Source organism: Nycticebus coucang, chromosome 17, assembly GCF_027406575.1.
Source record: "Nycticebus coucang isolate mNycCou1 chromosome 17, mNycCou1.pri, whole genome shotgun sequence".
Taxonomy (NCBI): domain Eukaryota; kingdom Metazoa; phylum Chordata; class Mammalia; order Primates; family Lorisidae; genus Nycticebus; species Nycticebus coucang.
The window spans coordinates 21,886,698-21,903,107 of NC_069796.1; the positions used below are offsets into that span (position 1 = coordinate 21,886,698).

General features: G+C 38.7%; 1 protein-coding gene across 1 annotated transcript in view; it reads right to left on the bottom strand.

Moving 5' to 3' along the window:
- The window catches only part of CEP120 (centrosomal protein 120), a 63,138-nt gene that overhangs the window by 24,110 nt on the left and 22,618 nt on the right, over positions 1 to 16,410 (bottom strand). Inside the window, exons 13-18 of the mRNA XM_053567147.1 lie at positions 15,800 to 15,896; positions 15,559 to 15,711; positions 14,305 to 14,394; positions 7,305 to 7,397; positions 5,773 to 5,934; positions 1,100 to 1,222 (exon numbers count right to left, since the gene is read on the bottom strand). Of these exons, the coding sequence (XP_053423122.1) occupies positions 1,100 to 1,222; positions 5,773 to 5,934; positions 7,305 to 7,397; positions 14,305 to 14,394; positions 15,559 to 15,711; positions 15,800 to 15,896 (718 nt within the window). The remainder of the gene's footprint in view (positions 1 to 1,099; positions 1,223 to 5,772; positions 5,935 to 7,304; positions 7,398 to 14,304; positions 14,395 to 15,558; positions 15,712 to 15,799; positions 15,897 to 16,410) is intronic.

The following is a 16,410-nucleotide window of genomic DNA, read 5'->3' on the forward strand; positions in this document are numbered from 1 at the left end:
GGCGTAAGCAATTCTCTTGCCTCAGCCTTCCAAGTAGCTGGGACTATAGGCGCCTGCCATAATGCCCGGCTATTTTCTAGAGACAGGGTCTCACTCTGGCTCAGGCTGGTCTTGAACCTGTGAGTTCAGGCAATCCACCTGCCTCTGCCTCCCAGAGTGCTAGGACTACTGGCAGGAGCCACCGTGCCAGGCCCGACATGATACATTTTTTAATGTCTGACACCTGAACATCCTGTTTGTGGGGAATCCCAATATAAATGAGAGGCAGGACATAACTTCTAACCACAGAAAAGAAAATAGGACAAATATCCCTTCTTCCATGCTGAGAGCTACAGTGCAAATCTGTGGTTCAAATGAATGCTCCTGTCTAGGACACTAAATCTAGACCAGTATTATTCAAACTTTTTTATCTCGTGGCACATTTGAACCTATAAACTTCTGTGGCACACTTAAATTATGTCGATCAAAACAAACAAAAAAAAGAGTAAAGGAAAAGAATATACTTATTGTGCTCTGAACGTCTTTCAAAAATAATTAATGATCTTTAAAATTTTTCATGGCACACCTAAGATCCTCTCAGGGCACACTGGTTGAAAATCACTCATCTAGAGAACAGTATGTAATACACCGAGAGAAATTCACAATGGCTACCACAAAACTGAGAATTTAACGGCTTAACACCATAATCGGAAGATACGGAGTTCAGTGACAGGGCAATGATGGCACCGACAGGAGCGTCCCAAGTGGACTGTTTGTGACAGGATATTGGCTGTTATCTTGCTTCCCCTGGTTCCTGCCCATATTTTGAAAATGGCACTTCAGCCTCCTGACAGTTTTATAAATTCCTTTACTCCTAAAGTTGGTCAGCTCTGTTGTTTGCAACTAAGGATTCTAACTGGTATAAGCTGTAACTTCGACATAAGCCAAGAAATTCAATCACTAATCTTATTATGTGCCTTGAATTCTCTGATACACTCTTTTTTGATATTAGAACACTACAATGAAATGTTATTATGCTGATTGTACATACAAGTATTATTTATTGATTTTCTGACAGATCACTGGAACTAGTTAAGCTGCCAAAAATTAACATGGGTACCTTTTCCAAGGTGAGAAGATTTATTTCAGATTGTAGACGGATTTCTGGTTTATTGCTTTGCTGATCCTTGAACTGCTGAAATTCTTTTTCCAAAATTTTATACTTATTTTCAGCATCAGTAAGCTGTATTTAAAAAAAAAAGTATTTATAACAATTTTAAAACACTGATATGCACAATTTAAAAGGACAAAATTCAATTCAACAGTGTTTTCTTATTCTAAGGCTTTCTCATAGTAGAAAATTTGGAAAATACATAAAGCATAATAAGGAAAATAAAGATCCCTCATTAAAAATACAGTAAAATCAACTGATTATACAAAAAATTTTGAAGGGTATGAAATTTTTTATAACACTAGTATCATGAGAATTTTTGTGTTAAACTTTAAATGGCAAATTTAAAAGTCACCTTATAGAAATATTGATAATTTCTTTACATGTAAGAAAAGATTGAGTATTACAGATATACCAGATTATTATCCTTGAAGATAGAAATAAGGTCAATTTTAAAGTAATATTTATTCTTACATTTTGATAGTGCATGAATTTTACAAATTCAAATACTATTACAAATGTAGGTAATGTAAAGATTATCTGACCCTCAATTTTCTTACTGTAAATATGAAGGAATTGAACCAAAGAGCTAGTGAGGTACTCAGTAGGGGGGCAAAAACAGAATTCAGACTTCCCCTAATGTTCTAATAAAACCAGTCAATACTTCTTAAAAAAAAAGCAAGATGGGGCTGCCTTGACTAAAATATGCAAATTTCCCTTAGAATAATTTCAAAAGTAAAAAAAAAAAAAAGAGGCTATAAAGATGTTCTTTTTGAATCTGAGGTTTCTTTTTCATGAAATGTAAACAAGAATTGTTAAAGATGCTTTCTAAAGATAATATGCTAATATGACTATCCATCATTAGATAAACTAATAATCTCCATCCTAAAATGTAACACTTAATTAAATTTGAAGTACTGAGAATTTCTAACAAAAATGTAACTTAAATCATCAATAAGAAGTGATTCTAATTAGGATTTATCTAGCATCTTTAGGTAATGAGGTAGGTGTTTCATACCTGAGAAATTTCTTTATAGCTAAAGTTCACCTCTATTAACATCCAAAGTTGAATAGAAATCTTTCTGAATGTTTCTCTCACTTTTCTGTTTTAAACAAAAGCTAATAAACTTGATAGTATTTTTGGTAGTTTCTTCACCATTCCAGGACATTATCATGAACAATCATTATTATTACAATGAGGCTGTAAAGCAGTAAGCTATTAAGGAATGCTGGGCTCTTTTTCCTTTGCTAAGTGATAGACAAAGTACAGTGATTTTAAGTTCTGGTACCTAATTTTATCTGTTGGCGTACAGGTAACATTTTCATAAGCACTCACTGACAGTGTGTTTGACAGTCCCTTCTATCCATCTAGATAGAACTGCATGCATAATATTTGTATCAAGGTCAGGGTAAGGGCCTAACAAGATTTTCTATACGTAAAATGTGAGATGTATAGGAGTACGTTCATGGACTTGGCAATTTGGGTATCTTGGAAACTTCTCCAGTTCTTACAACACTGGTGTGCCCCAGCTGATTTCTCAAAAATACTGTTTTTTCCCACCAAGGTTCTTCCTATATAGATGTAAGTTAATTCTACCAGTCTGGGACAGGGCACAGACATACATATTTCTAAAGAGTCTTTGTTTTACATGGCTGAATCTTCCTAATAAGTGAAAGAAGTGAAGCATTACTAGTGAATCCCATCATAATTGCCCACTTTTACAACTTCATCTTTTATATTTTAAATGAGATCCCCCCATAGTAACAATCAAGTTCATACTTACCAACCACTTAAAATACTGTGACCATAACTGACCCTAAGTTGCTATGGAAACTGTTCAGGACAGAATTTACTGAAGCCTTTAGATGCATTCACCACACAGATCTAATCTACACTGAAATTTTTCAAGAAAAATAAGCTTAATTTTTAACAACATGATCCTTCTTTAGTAAATATTTAAGAAGTCCCTGTTATATCCTGATGACTGGGCTGAGAGACTGGCATATAGCTATAAACCAAAACAGGTTTACGGACCAAATAATTTGACGCTGATTAAATTAGCATGCTAATGCAAATAAAAACAGACTGATATAACATGTCATAAAGAAAAGGAACAGGAGAATTATGTCCCATGAAAACACGTAACAAAACTTGACCTAGACCTGAAAACCAGGAGTCAGGGAAGATTTCGTGGGGTAAATGACACTTTGTCTGAAATTAGAAGGATGCGCAGAGTTGACTAGGCTCAGAAAAAGCAGCACACGTGAAGATCCTGTGGGTAGAGTGAGAACGCCACTCTCAAGGACCTGAGGGAAGACCAGCATCATGAAGATCCTGTGGGTAGAGGGACAACACCACGCTCGAGGACCTGAGGGAAGACCAGCATCATGAAGATCCTGTGGGTAGAGTGAGCATGCCACGTGTGAGGACCTGAGGGAAGACCAGCATCATGAAGATCCTGTGGGTAGAGTGAACATGCCACACGTGAGGACCTGAGGGAAGACCAGCATCATGAAGATCCTGTGGGTAGAGTGAACATGCCACACGTGAGGACCTGAGGGAAGATCAGCATCATGAAGATCCTGTGGGTAGAGTGAACATGCCACACGTGAGGACCTGAGGGAAGACCAGCATCATGAAAATCCTGTGGGTAGAGTGAGAACGCCACGCTCGAGGACCTGAGGGAAGACCAGCATCATGAAGATCCTGTGGGTACAGTGAGCATGCCACGTGTGAGGACCTGAGGGAAGACCAGCATCATGAAGATCCTGTGGGTAGAGTGAACATGCCACACGTGAGGACCTGAGGGAAGACCAGCATCATGAAGATCCTGTGGGTAGAGTGAACATGCCACACGTGAGGACCTGAGGGAAGATCAGCATCATGAAGATCCTGTGGGTAGAGTGAACATGCCACACGTGAGGACCTGAGGGAAGACCAGCATCATGAAAATCCTGTGGGTAGAGTGAGAACGCCACGCTCGAGGACCTGAGGGAAGATCAGCATCATGAAGATCCTGTGGGTAGAGTGAGCATGCCACGTGTGAGGACCTGAGGGAAGACCAGCATCATGAAGATCCTGTGGGTAGAGTGAACATGCCACACGTGAGGACCTGAGGGAAGACCAGCATCATGAAAATCCTGTGGGTAGAGTGAGAACGCCACGCTCGAGGACCTGAGGGAAGACCAGCATCATGAAGATCCTGTGGGTAGAGTGAGCATGCCACGTGTGAGGACCTGAGGGAAGACCAGCATCATGAAGATCCTGCTGGTAGAGTTAGCATGCCACATGTGAGGACCTGAGGGAAGACCAGCATCATGAAGATCCTGCTGGTAGAGTGAGCATGCCACACATGAGGACCTGAGGGAAGACCAGCATCCCTGAAGAGTACACGGCAGAGGTGAAAGTGGGGGAGGAGGTTGGAGAGTTGGGCTCCAAACTATGCTGATGCTGGCAGGGCAAGGTAATGATTCTGATCTCTATTCTCTGAGCAGTAAGACAATACTTAAAGGTTTTAAAGAAAAAGGTGTCAAGATTCCCAAATTTAAAAAAATCATTCTGTCACTGACATTCTGGACCTTACATGTTTATATTCAAGATGTACAGAATGTCTCTGAAGTCCTGGGAATGAAAAGGATTGTTTTGTAGAAAGAAGTCTTGAGTTTGGAGGAAGTCCAACATTTAATGGTTACATAAGGAAAAGAGACCTGCAAAAGAGCCTGAGGCATGGCCAGAAAGGTTAAGGAAAACAAGCAGAGGGTGGTGTAGAAGTCGAGAAGAGAATACAAAAACCAAAGACAATAGTGTTGATGTCAATTCATTTTAATAAGATAAAAAATGAAAAACTGGCTCGGTGCCTGTAGCTCAGCGGCTAGGGTGCCAGCCACATACAACAAAGCTGGCGAGTTTGAATCCAGCCCGGGCCTGCCAAAGAACAATGACAACTAGAACCAAAACACAGCCAGGTATTGTGGTGGGGGCCTGTAGTCCCAGGTACTTAGGAGGCTGAGGCAAGAGAATTGCTTAAGCCAGAGGGTTTGAAGTTGCTGTGAGCTGTGATGCCATAGCACTCTACTGAGGGTGACATGGTGAGACTCTGTCTAAAAAAAAAAAAAAAAAAGAAAGAAAGAAAGAAAAAGAAAAATGCCCACTGAACCTAGTGACTTAAGCCATTGTTAGCTTCTTGGCAACTGGCTGGCTGGAGGGATGGGGTCGGAAAGCAGAGTAGGATGGGTTGAAAGCTGAGTGTAAGGTGAGGGAGGAAACGAAGAAGGGCACAGACAATTCTCTCATGAAATTTGGTTCTTAACTGAATTTGGTCAATGCAACATGAAGAATACCTGTATGTGCTAAAAGATTTATCAGAAAAAGACTTTAAGTTAGAAGTGACCTGAAATATAACACAATTTCATGCAAATGGTTATAAGGGCAGGAAAAGTATTCTAACACTAGCCCTTAGCTTTAACTTAGAAAAGGAAGATCCATCATAAAGTATTATTTATATCTCAGTGCCATAAACATGATTACTGTGATTTTAACCCCTTTCAATAATAAGTAAACTACTTCTATTATTCCTAGAGGAAGTAAACACGTTAAAAAGATGACAAGTGTTTTACCCGACCTGCTGCTGAAGTCGGTGTTTATCTTCTTCAAGCTGCTTCATCTTCAACCTTTCTAGCTCTACTTGGTGAACACAGTCTTCCTTGGCTCGACGCTTAGAATCCTGAAGTTCTTGCATGTTTCGTTCACGTTCTGATTGCAGTTCCTTTCTATCTCTTTGAAGCTTAAAACAAAGGTATCTTTAAGAGGTTGGTCTAGTACTAGCTCCATTATACTGTTCAATATTCTACTATCCCTCTATACAGTGAAAGTTCACAGTACCAACAAATTTACTGTCACATCTTTCATCTTTTTTAGTTATTAGAGCATTAATGTTCAAGGGTACTATTAAGGGGGGTTTTGTTGTTTTGGTTTTTTGTATTTGTATTTTTTTTTTTTAGAGTTAGACAGGGTCTCTCTCTTTTGCCTGGGCTAGAGTGCACAGGTGTGATCATAGGTCACTAAAACTTCAAAGTCCTGGGTTCAAGTGATCCTCCTGCCTCAGCCTCCTAAGTAGCTGGGAATATAAGCATGTAACACAACACCCAGCTAATTTTTATATTTTCTGTAGACACAGTGTCTCACTCTGTTGCTCAGGCTGGGCTTCAAGCTCCTGACCCCAAATGATTCTCCTGCCCCAGCCTCTTAAATTGTGGGATTATAGGCATAAGTCGCTGTGCTCAGCCGCCCACATTACGAATTTTCAATCAATCTTAATTTAGTAATAATATACATAAATATACATACATATATATAAATTCAGTTGAGAAAGCCCTAACCACTTAAAATTCCTATTTCAATAAAACCCCTTTTTTCTTATAAGCAAATATGCCCAATTTTCTTTCCTTCTTTTAGAAACCTGATTCTTTGACTAATCACGTAGAAGGTGACAGAACCTTGGTATTAGGAATAAAATCTTCCTTATATTTAAGTTTAAACACCCAAATTATTCAGAAATCTCAGAAAATGTATAATGATATTGTTGGGGTGATTTGTTGAGAAAATTTTAATAAACACATTTTAGTTAGGGAAGGGGCATATAAATTTAATGTGGAAGACATACTAATTATTTTGAAACGACCTTCACAGAAATTTTAAAAAACCTTCAGGGTAAAACCTAATGCTAACTAGGCATAATACTGACTTAAGTTCTCGACTCTTGTTGGAATCTAATCTTTAATGGGCAAGGAAGGGGGAAATTCCTTTCTTCCTGAGAACAACATCAGGTTCTATGCCCCAAGCCTCTTCTCTCCAGGCACCCCAGCTATTTGTTCCTTCCACATAATCGGAAAGCTAGCTTTAAGCACCTATCCTGTATTAGTCAGCCAAGCTGGCAGAATAATAGTAAGTGATTTCAAATAGCGAACATCTTCCTACTACTTCTACCATTCTAACATGTAAGATATGCTTTACCCAGTTGAACACCAGTTTTTTCCATAATGTCTGAAAGACAAGTTCTATAAAATATATTTTGAGTACAGAACAAAAATCAATAGTATGAATGAAATAAAAAGACTTTGCAAACTAAAGACATATGAGAGGAGGAGGAAATACCTCTGATTCTGCACTAGCAAGCTGCTGCTCTCGCTTCTCTAAGTCGATTAGGGTTTTTTGAAGTTTTCCTTCTAGAACAGTATATTCAGCCACCTAAAATACAGTAAAAGAAAAGTTACCTTCTCCTCAAATTAAAAAAATAGACACAAATTCAAAAATATATAATACATTATTTCATAGAAACAGGATCCAAGAATCTACAATCCAAAGCAGAAATTCTTTCTGCTGTGCTCTAAGGAAAGAAGCCCACTTAGCATCTGCTCAGGGATCACCAGTGATATTCAGTCTCCCAAGGAAGTCCGTATTTCTGCTGGACAATCAGACTGCTAATGAAACCTTGTGCTTAGTCAAAAACCTAGCTCCTTAAAATCTACCTTACTCCATCCTCCAGTATATAGCTGAAGCCGTCTCAGTCACTTACACTCTCAATTCTCAGAACTTAGCTGTGTTAGATCAGCTATTCAGTTACTACCATTCATCCTCCTTTTGGTTCAGATCTGACCTTTTACTATAATGCCAGTAACTGAGTTCCTGTTAGAGCCACTAGCCTAGTAACCCTATTATTTCAGGCCTAAAGTTCTGCTCTGCTCTGTTTTTAAAGGTATGAGTCTTACTCAGGAAGGTGGTCTACCTGCACAGTCTGTACTAGATGCAGGATTCTCTTGACTTTCTATCTTTCGATTTAGACTGATAATTTTTTACTAGAACTTTCTGAACCAATTTTTCTACCATCTTCACCAACTCATATCCAGGTTCCAGGCCCTATCCTGTCCTTCTCGTTCCTACTGCCTATAAAGCCCTGGTCTGGTGCTCCTTGGAAGTGTGCTCTTTAATCCTATTTCTACCCTTGAACAGAAGGGGGAAAAAAAACCCACCTATGTCTATGTAGTTGAGACTGATGGTGGGCAATACATTTCCTTCTAGTCTTTTTTCTTCTCCAAGACAAATACAAATTTTAATTGTTATTTATATATTATTATCTCCACATCCTCTAATATCATGTAGGCTCTAGACAAAGTCCTTTCAAAAATATATTACTGAGGTATGATCTTACCAGTTCAGACACCAAAGACAGTATACTGCTGAAGACTAAGGCAACCCATGTCTATCACCTTAGTTTAAAATTGCATTTGCCATTTGAGGATTCCAGTCACACTGTTAATGTCAAAAAAAATTCCCAGGGTATTTTTTGTTTGTTTGTTTTTAAACCTGGCACAACTATACCCATAGTCCACGTTACTGTTTTGACCCCTGAACTTGATTGACACTTGCCCTTGTTAAACTTCATTTTGATGAATTAGGCTTAGCATACCAACCAGTCAGGGTCATTTTAGATATAAACTCTAGTTTTGTTCATTTATAAGCATGTTCTGTTCATTTATAAGCATGCCTTTCATCTTTAAACAAATGACTAAAACATCTGTGTTCCTAAAGTTCTGTTTCAGGATGTTTTTTCCTCCCATGCCACATGACCTTGGGTAAGCTCATGTACCTACTATCACCTGTACTAAGAACTCATAAATTTGTAAGGCCAAATCTCCTGCCAGAGTTTCAGGCCTATAGAACCAAATAATCTCCTAAACATATTGATATTCCTCATATCTCAAACTCAAAAATGTATGACAATCTGAAATCATACTCCTTTTAAATATTATATACCCTGTGGACCCTATATTTTGAGGGAAGAGAAAAATAAGCAAGTGCATATTTAGCGTAAGTAGCTGCTATGAAGAGAACACAGCAGGGTGACAAGACAGTACCTGGGGGGAGGGGAAGGGGGCACTATTTTGGAAATGGTAGAGAATCTCATTGGGATTAGTTTGAGTAGAGACCAGAAAGTATCTGAAGGAAGAGTACTCCAGAGACCCCAAGGAGACACGCCTTAGCATGTTTGAGGAACTACATGGAAGCCAGTGTGACCTGAACAGACTGGGTCAACAGAAAGCTGATGGAAAATGAGGTCAGAGAGGAAGCCAGGGCAATGATCATATAAGGCCTCCTAGGTCCCGGCAAGAACTCTTTTACTTTAAGTGTGATGAGCAGTTTTGAGCAGAGCAGGACATGATCTATTTTAAAAGCCTCACCCTTGGGCTGGTTTGGATATAACAAGGTACAGAAGCCAGGAATGGAAGAAGGAATATCAAGTTAAGAAGTAACTGTCACGTCTATAATCCTAGCACTTTGTGAAGCTGAGGTGGGAGGATTGCTGCTAAGCAGGAGTTCAAGACCAGCCTGAGAAAGAGCAAGACCCCGTCACTACAGAAAATAGAAACAATCAGTCATGGTGGCTTATGCCTGTAGTCCAAGCTATTTGAGAGGCTGAGGCAGGAGGACTGCTTAAGCCCAGAAGCTATGATCATGCTACTGCAGTCTAGTCCAGGCAACAAAGTGAGACCCCATCTCAAAAAAAAAAAAAAAAAAAAGAAAGAAAGAAGTAACTGTAGCAATCTAGGAAAGAGAAATCATGATGGCCTCAAACTAGGGCAACGTGACAAGTGTTGAAAATGATTGGTTTCCAGGATACATTCTGAATGTGAAGGCAACAGGATTTGTAATGAAGAAGATGTGAAATGAAGGATTCAAGGATGACCTGGCTTGCAGCCTGAAAAACTGCATAAAAAGTAGTGCCATTTATTAAGGTGGAGAATCAATAGAAGAAAATTTACTGAGGATGGAGATACTATTTGTAGAAATATTAAATTTGAGATGCATATGAGATAGCCAATTGACAATGTAGACAGCTAAATGGTCAAGAGCAGAAAAAAAGTCAGGGATAGAAGTAGGTAGATGTATGTGTGTATAATACATTTTATTTGATAAATATAAAATCAAAGAAGTGGATGAGATCACCAGAGGTGTACAGAAAGTGAAAAGATTTGAAGACTGGACCCTGGATATTTAGAGTTTAGAGTAACGAGGGAGCTCTAGTGTGCAAACTGGGGAGGAGAGACTCCTGGAAGACAGTACAATACGGTACCAGGAAAGGAGTCAAGGAAGCCAGCAGAGGAAGCGTAAAAAGAGAGAGAGAAAAGTGGGTCAAGATGAGGGTGGATTACTTGATAAGAGAAAAACATTGTGAAGTAAGTGTTCTGGAGAGTGAGAGAATGAATGGACTAGAGAAAGCAATAGAACTGTAAGGCAGGACGGAGGATCCCTCAGGCCTGAGGTTGTAAACTTCCTTAACATCAATTGTCTTTAGAACCCGTCTGTAATCTTTTCTCCACAATCTTACTGCTTCTGTTAGTTTTCAGCCTTCATTTTCTCTTATACAGATTATTGCTTTTCTAGTCTCTTAGACGATAGTTTCACATTCCTCTGGTCTATCCACTATACTTCTATCAAAATGATTGTTTTAAAATGAAAACCTGATTGCCTTATTTTTGTTATATAAAAATCTCCATTAAGACTTTCTCAAGTTTCTGCCATTCTCGACCAGGGTTCATTGTGATACGATCATTTTCTCCATCCTCTCATAAAATGGCACATAACTCTACCACTCTACGTGCCTAGCATAAAATTAATTATTACCAACAATGGATACCTCAGGGCTTTCATTTTCTCAGGGAAGGTTGGCTGAAAAAGCCTACGTGATATAATCTAATCTCCGCCAACCTCTTCTTTATTTCATAAGGCACACTGTTTTTTCTCGTCCACCCACATCAAACTACATACAATTTTCTTAATGCACAACCTGTGTCAAACTTCTCTACCTTTACTCAAGGGGCTTTCTCTGTTTGGAATGCCCTTTGGATCTACCTGGCAATATCTAGTAATCGTCACACAGTGAAAGCATAATCTTATCTATATAATACTTTCTTGTGCTCCCCTATGGGGAACTCATGCTTCTTTCTCTGAAGATAGCCCTATCTTCAGCTAACTGATAATGGACAATCACCTGTAAGGCAAAGAAAACAGTATCTTAAATGCTCCAGAGGTCAACGTAGGAGCCAGGTATATGCTGTTTATATACTCCTTCAGGTAAACTTTCTTTTTTTTTTTTTTTTTTTTGTAGAGACAGAGTCTCACTGTACCGCCCTCGGCTAGAGTGCCGTGGCATCACACGGCTCATAGCAACCTCTAACTCCTGGGCTTACGTGATTCTCTTGCCTCAGCCACCCGAGCAGCTGGGACTACAGGCGCCAGCCACAACGCCCGGTTATTTTTTGGTTGCAGTTTGGCCAGGGCTGGGTTTGAACCCACCACCCTCGGCATATGGGGCCGGCGCCCTACTCACTGAGCCACAGGCGCCGCCTTAACTTTCAAAGTATCAAAGAAGTTATACAGTGTTTCAAGAAAAGATTTCAGGTAAACAAAAATAAATTAACAGAAAGGCTCACAAATAATTGACATAAAAGTTATATGTGATCCCAATTACTCTGACTTCATTAATATACATTGTACACCTGATCAAAGTATCACAAGTACCCTATAAATATATACAACTATTATGTACCCCAAAAACTAAAAATTTTAATTATAAAAAATTTTTAAATACTATGTGAGATTTAAAAGATTTCATCATACAGAAGAAAAACTTTTTTCTCCCTAAGATTTCATTTTGTAGTAGTTTATAAAAAATTTAAAACTGATTACATTAGTACATCCTAGCTTACAATATTCTTTCACAATAATATCCTTTGAATTAAAGTATTTAGTCTCAAAGTGCACTTAGGTGGAAAGAAAACAGCAAATCTCAAATCTACTTTTACAATATGACTAATTCAAACAAACAGCTGAACCACTTATTAGACGACCAGCATATTCTTATTATTTATTTATTTACTTTTGAGATAAAGTCTTGCTCTGCTGCCAGGCTAGTGTGCAGTGGTATCATCATAGCTCACTGCAACCTCAAACTCCTGGCCTCAGAGATACTCCTGCTTTAGCTTCCCAAGCAGCTGGGACTATAGGCACACAACACCACTTGGAGCTGACTTTTTTATGTTTTGTAGATTCAGCGTCTCACTATATTGCTCAGGCTGGTCTCAAACTCCTAGCTTTAAGCAGTCATCCCACCTCAACCTCCCGAAGTACTAGGATCACAGGCATGAGCCACTATGCCCAGCCTATTACATTGTATTTTTCTAAGGAGTTATTTAACTAGGCAGGAACTCATCAACTCAAGCCAAAATGGTAGAAGTTGGATAAATGGAAACCAATCGAAAATTTCAAATGTAAAGATGATTATTACCAAAATGAAAACAAATCAAAAGTTATTTGGGGAGTTTTTCCACCTCATTACATTAAAACTGATTTTTTTTTTTCAAAAACAGTTCAATTATGGCACAAATTGGATTTGTCATTTCTTTTATTAAATTTTCAAATTTTTTCCTGATTTGAATTTTATAAATCTTAAAACTGAAAAACTCTTCAACAGCATGGGAAAAAATATGATTGAAGGTGAACCTCCTCTTGTCTTAAAGGTTAAATGAGAAATTTGAAATACTAAAATATTTTCCAGCTTCCTCTGATTAATAAATACTATACTATGTTGGGTCTGAAATATTACTTAATATAAAACTCATGTATAAACAGTCGCAAACCAGTGGGGGTGACCCCAGTGCCAGTTTGTTGTTGCACATCCTGTTGTCCTGCTTAGACAGATGTATAACATCCCCGTGCGGTGGGTGGGTCCCTGACCCTCCCATTGGTATGTGGCAGGAAAACTGGCGTAATGTTTAAATACATGTGAGGGCTTCTAATTATCACGATCTTGGTGATTATTTGAACATTTCATAGGAACAGAGGTTTTGAGTAGTCTTGCCCTCTTTTTTATTGAGTTTTTTTTAAAGCTCACTGGTTACGCAAGTTTTTCATGGTTGAGAATTGAGTTACACAAAGCCAAGGTGGTCATTTTAAAGTCAATGGCCTGACGGACTTCTGCTACGACCCATTAAAGACAAACTGCCACCTCAATAAACACAAACTGAACAACATACATAAGTGTCTTTAGACAGTCAGCAAGAGCAGCACAGGACTAGGAACCCTCAAAGATAGGGAATAAATGGGGCAAGCCCCACAGCAGTGGTTCTCAACCTTCCTAATGCCACGGCCCTTTAATACAGTTCCTGTGGGTCATGACCCACAGGCTGAGAACCGCTGCCCTACAGTAATGTTGGCTTACAACCTGAAGGCAGTTTCCAGACTGACTCAAAGGAGAACCCAGACAGACGGGATTTCCTCCCCTCGCAATCCCGCTGAGGGGAGGAAACAGACTGGAGACCAGAAGCTCAGGCAACTGGCATCTGTGAGGAGAGGAGGGAGATGCCCAGAGAAAGTGCGCTGGAGAGCTGTGCAGTCATCTCCTAAATCTGAGGCTGAATACTGATTAGAAACTAATGAGGGTATTTCTGAAGTTCTAAAAAGTGTCGGAGGTGTATTATTTAATAAATTGAGTGTAAATGAATACTAAACTTTTGTTTTCTGGAATAAGATGAAATGGTCTCATGTTATCATTTTAAAAGATATGACTTATTTCATGATTTAATTCTTAAAAGTAGCTTAAGCATTTTTGAGACATTTTCAGAATTTTTTCTGGAGAGGACTGAGGTCTCACTTATGCTGCCCAGGCTGCAGTACAGTGGCATGATCGTAGTTCACTGCAGGCTCAAAGGATCCTGCTGCTTCAGCCTCCTGAGCAGCTGGGACTACAGCAGCAAGACTTACCTTTCAGACTATAAAGTAATTTTTATATATGCTGAAACATGCTACTTTCTTTTTCATACACTATCAGCAGGTTTTCTTTCTTGACAGTATTAGTTTTTTTATATTTATATATTTTTAATAAGTAATACAGTTGCATGTGTCAAAATCCAAAAAGCACAGAAACATCTTACTATGAAAAGCTTCCCTCCCACTGTGGCCCATCTGTTCACTGTTTACATACCAACATATAACCACTATAATTAATTATTTCTTCCAGAGACTTTCTTTACTGCATAGTCAAGCTATTATCATTAATATTTTCCTTTCTTCTCTCAATTGTCAGACAATTTATTACCTTTTTCTTTACTAGTGATTCTCTTTCTCGGTCCCTTTTCTTCCATTCCTCTGCAAGAGCCTGCATATGAGCCAGTTCTTTCTGCTTTAGCTATAAAAGGAAGAAAAATAAAGTCACAGAAGAACTAATACTGATCACTAATGCATTTTCTTTAGGCATTCAATATTTTTTTTTTTTTTTTAATTTCACATTTTATCTTTGTGGCCTTGGGTTAGGGAATGGGAAGGAGTCATAACTGTATGGAACTGTGATATTTCCCTGTTTCTCATTTGCAATGTGGACCTAAGTTTAAATTGTCTTTAAGTTCAGGATATGGTTCAGAGTCAGCAGAGGTTGATCACTGCTGCTGGGAAGTGAGGAGACCCTCCCACCTCAGGCTCAGGGTCTACTGCAGGGTCCCTTCCTACAGACAGGAACAGGGTTTAGTCCTCGGCCTCTGGTTGGACTTGGGAACAATCCTGTGTAAGTTCTACAAGCTTGTCAGCATCTAGAGACATGATTTCCAGCTCTTCTAAATGGATGATCTTAGAGTCCAGTTTATTCATAAGTGTCTTTATCCAGTGATAAAATTTTCTGTTTGGTAGGAGGGCAATACTTTTATTTTCACTAGTATCTGTATAGTATGCAAGTGGTCAGCACTTAATTGTACTGTAATTGTGACAGTGGGTCTCTACAAGAGGCTGGTGGCATGACTTGGCGTGGCCAAAGTTAGCTTTCTCACGACTACAAGTGGACAGAAGCCCTCACAGCCTGCAAAGGGTTGTCATTAGGGCCCCAGCCCTCCTTAAGCTCGCTGCCTACCCCTTTCCTTGTCATACCTCTTCCCTCCACCAAGCTCTTTCTCGCTTATTCTTAAAAAAAAAAAAAAAAAAAAGAAGATTTGCCTGGGGCAAGTCATACTCATGAGTCTACTTCAGGCACATGTTCTGTTTTCTGTTTTCTAACTCTTTTGTTTGGAGACTGATGCTGCAGGTTCAGGAGGGTATGCCAAATGAGAACTGAGACCGAAAGAGTAACCGTCATTCCTATAGTAATTCTGCCCAACTATCATGGACAAAGTTGGGCACCCTTCTGAGTGACATCTGCCAAGCTGTCACATTTTAAGTACTTTTTATTCTCAATTTTTCTTTAAAAGTTACATATTGTTGACATTCAAAGAAACTAGACAGGGTACCCAGGGAACACAGAAACCCTACCATGAAGGATAAAGATGCTAAGTAAACAAAATAGATGGTTTTAAATAACTTTAGTAACCTGATTTTCAAAAATGTCTTCTTGCATCTCCTTCCACATTTCCAGTTCAAGTGCTGCTTTGTATTCTAAAGTTTCCCGAGGCTCTGTCTGGATCTCTGAAGGACAAGGTGCTGGGGGAAGAGAAGCTGGCTTCTCTTGTACAGCAGGTACACTCTAGGGTATGATTAAAAAGCACATTTAGACAAACATGCACATTAGACTCTTTTTAAAAAATAATTTGCGAATATTCAATTATATTTACCTGAGAAGAATCAGAGACAAAGATCTCACGCATTTTTACCAGTCCATAATCTTCTAGTGTCATTGTGTAAGAAAGATTTACTATCCTGTTATTTGATCTACAAATGAAATTTAAAAAAATCTTAAAAATGCACAGAAACACTGCATATCATTTTTCCTATTATTACACCAGTATTTTAATGTTGTGAAATAAGCAGCATATCTTGCACCTGACACCTCTGCTGCTGAAACTATAGCCGCTTCTAAAAGCTTCAAGACCTTCCATATATTAATGCACGATTTGGTCACTGCAAACACCCTGTAAGTGTAACGTACACCTATGTTTACAACGAAATGACCTATAACAGCTGTACATTTTTTGGAAAAACTGAGAAGCATAAAGGTAACATTTAAGATCCTACTGCCTACAGGTAATTACTACTAAGACTTAGTTTATTTCCTTCCTCTTCATTTTACTTACACGTAGATATGCATGCAGGTGGGCATGTGAACATCACACAGTTCTGTCCTGTTTTCCTATTTGTATCAGGAGCATTTTCTCATGTCAAACATTAATTTTAAAATGTGATTTTCACTTTCCATAAAATAATTAATATATTTATAATAAAATAC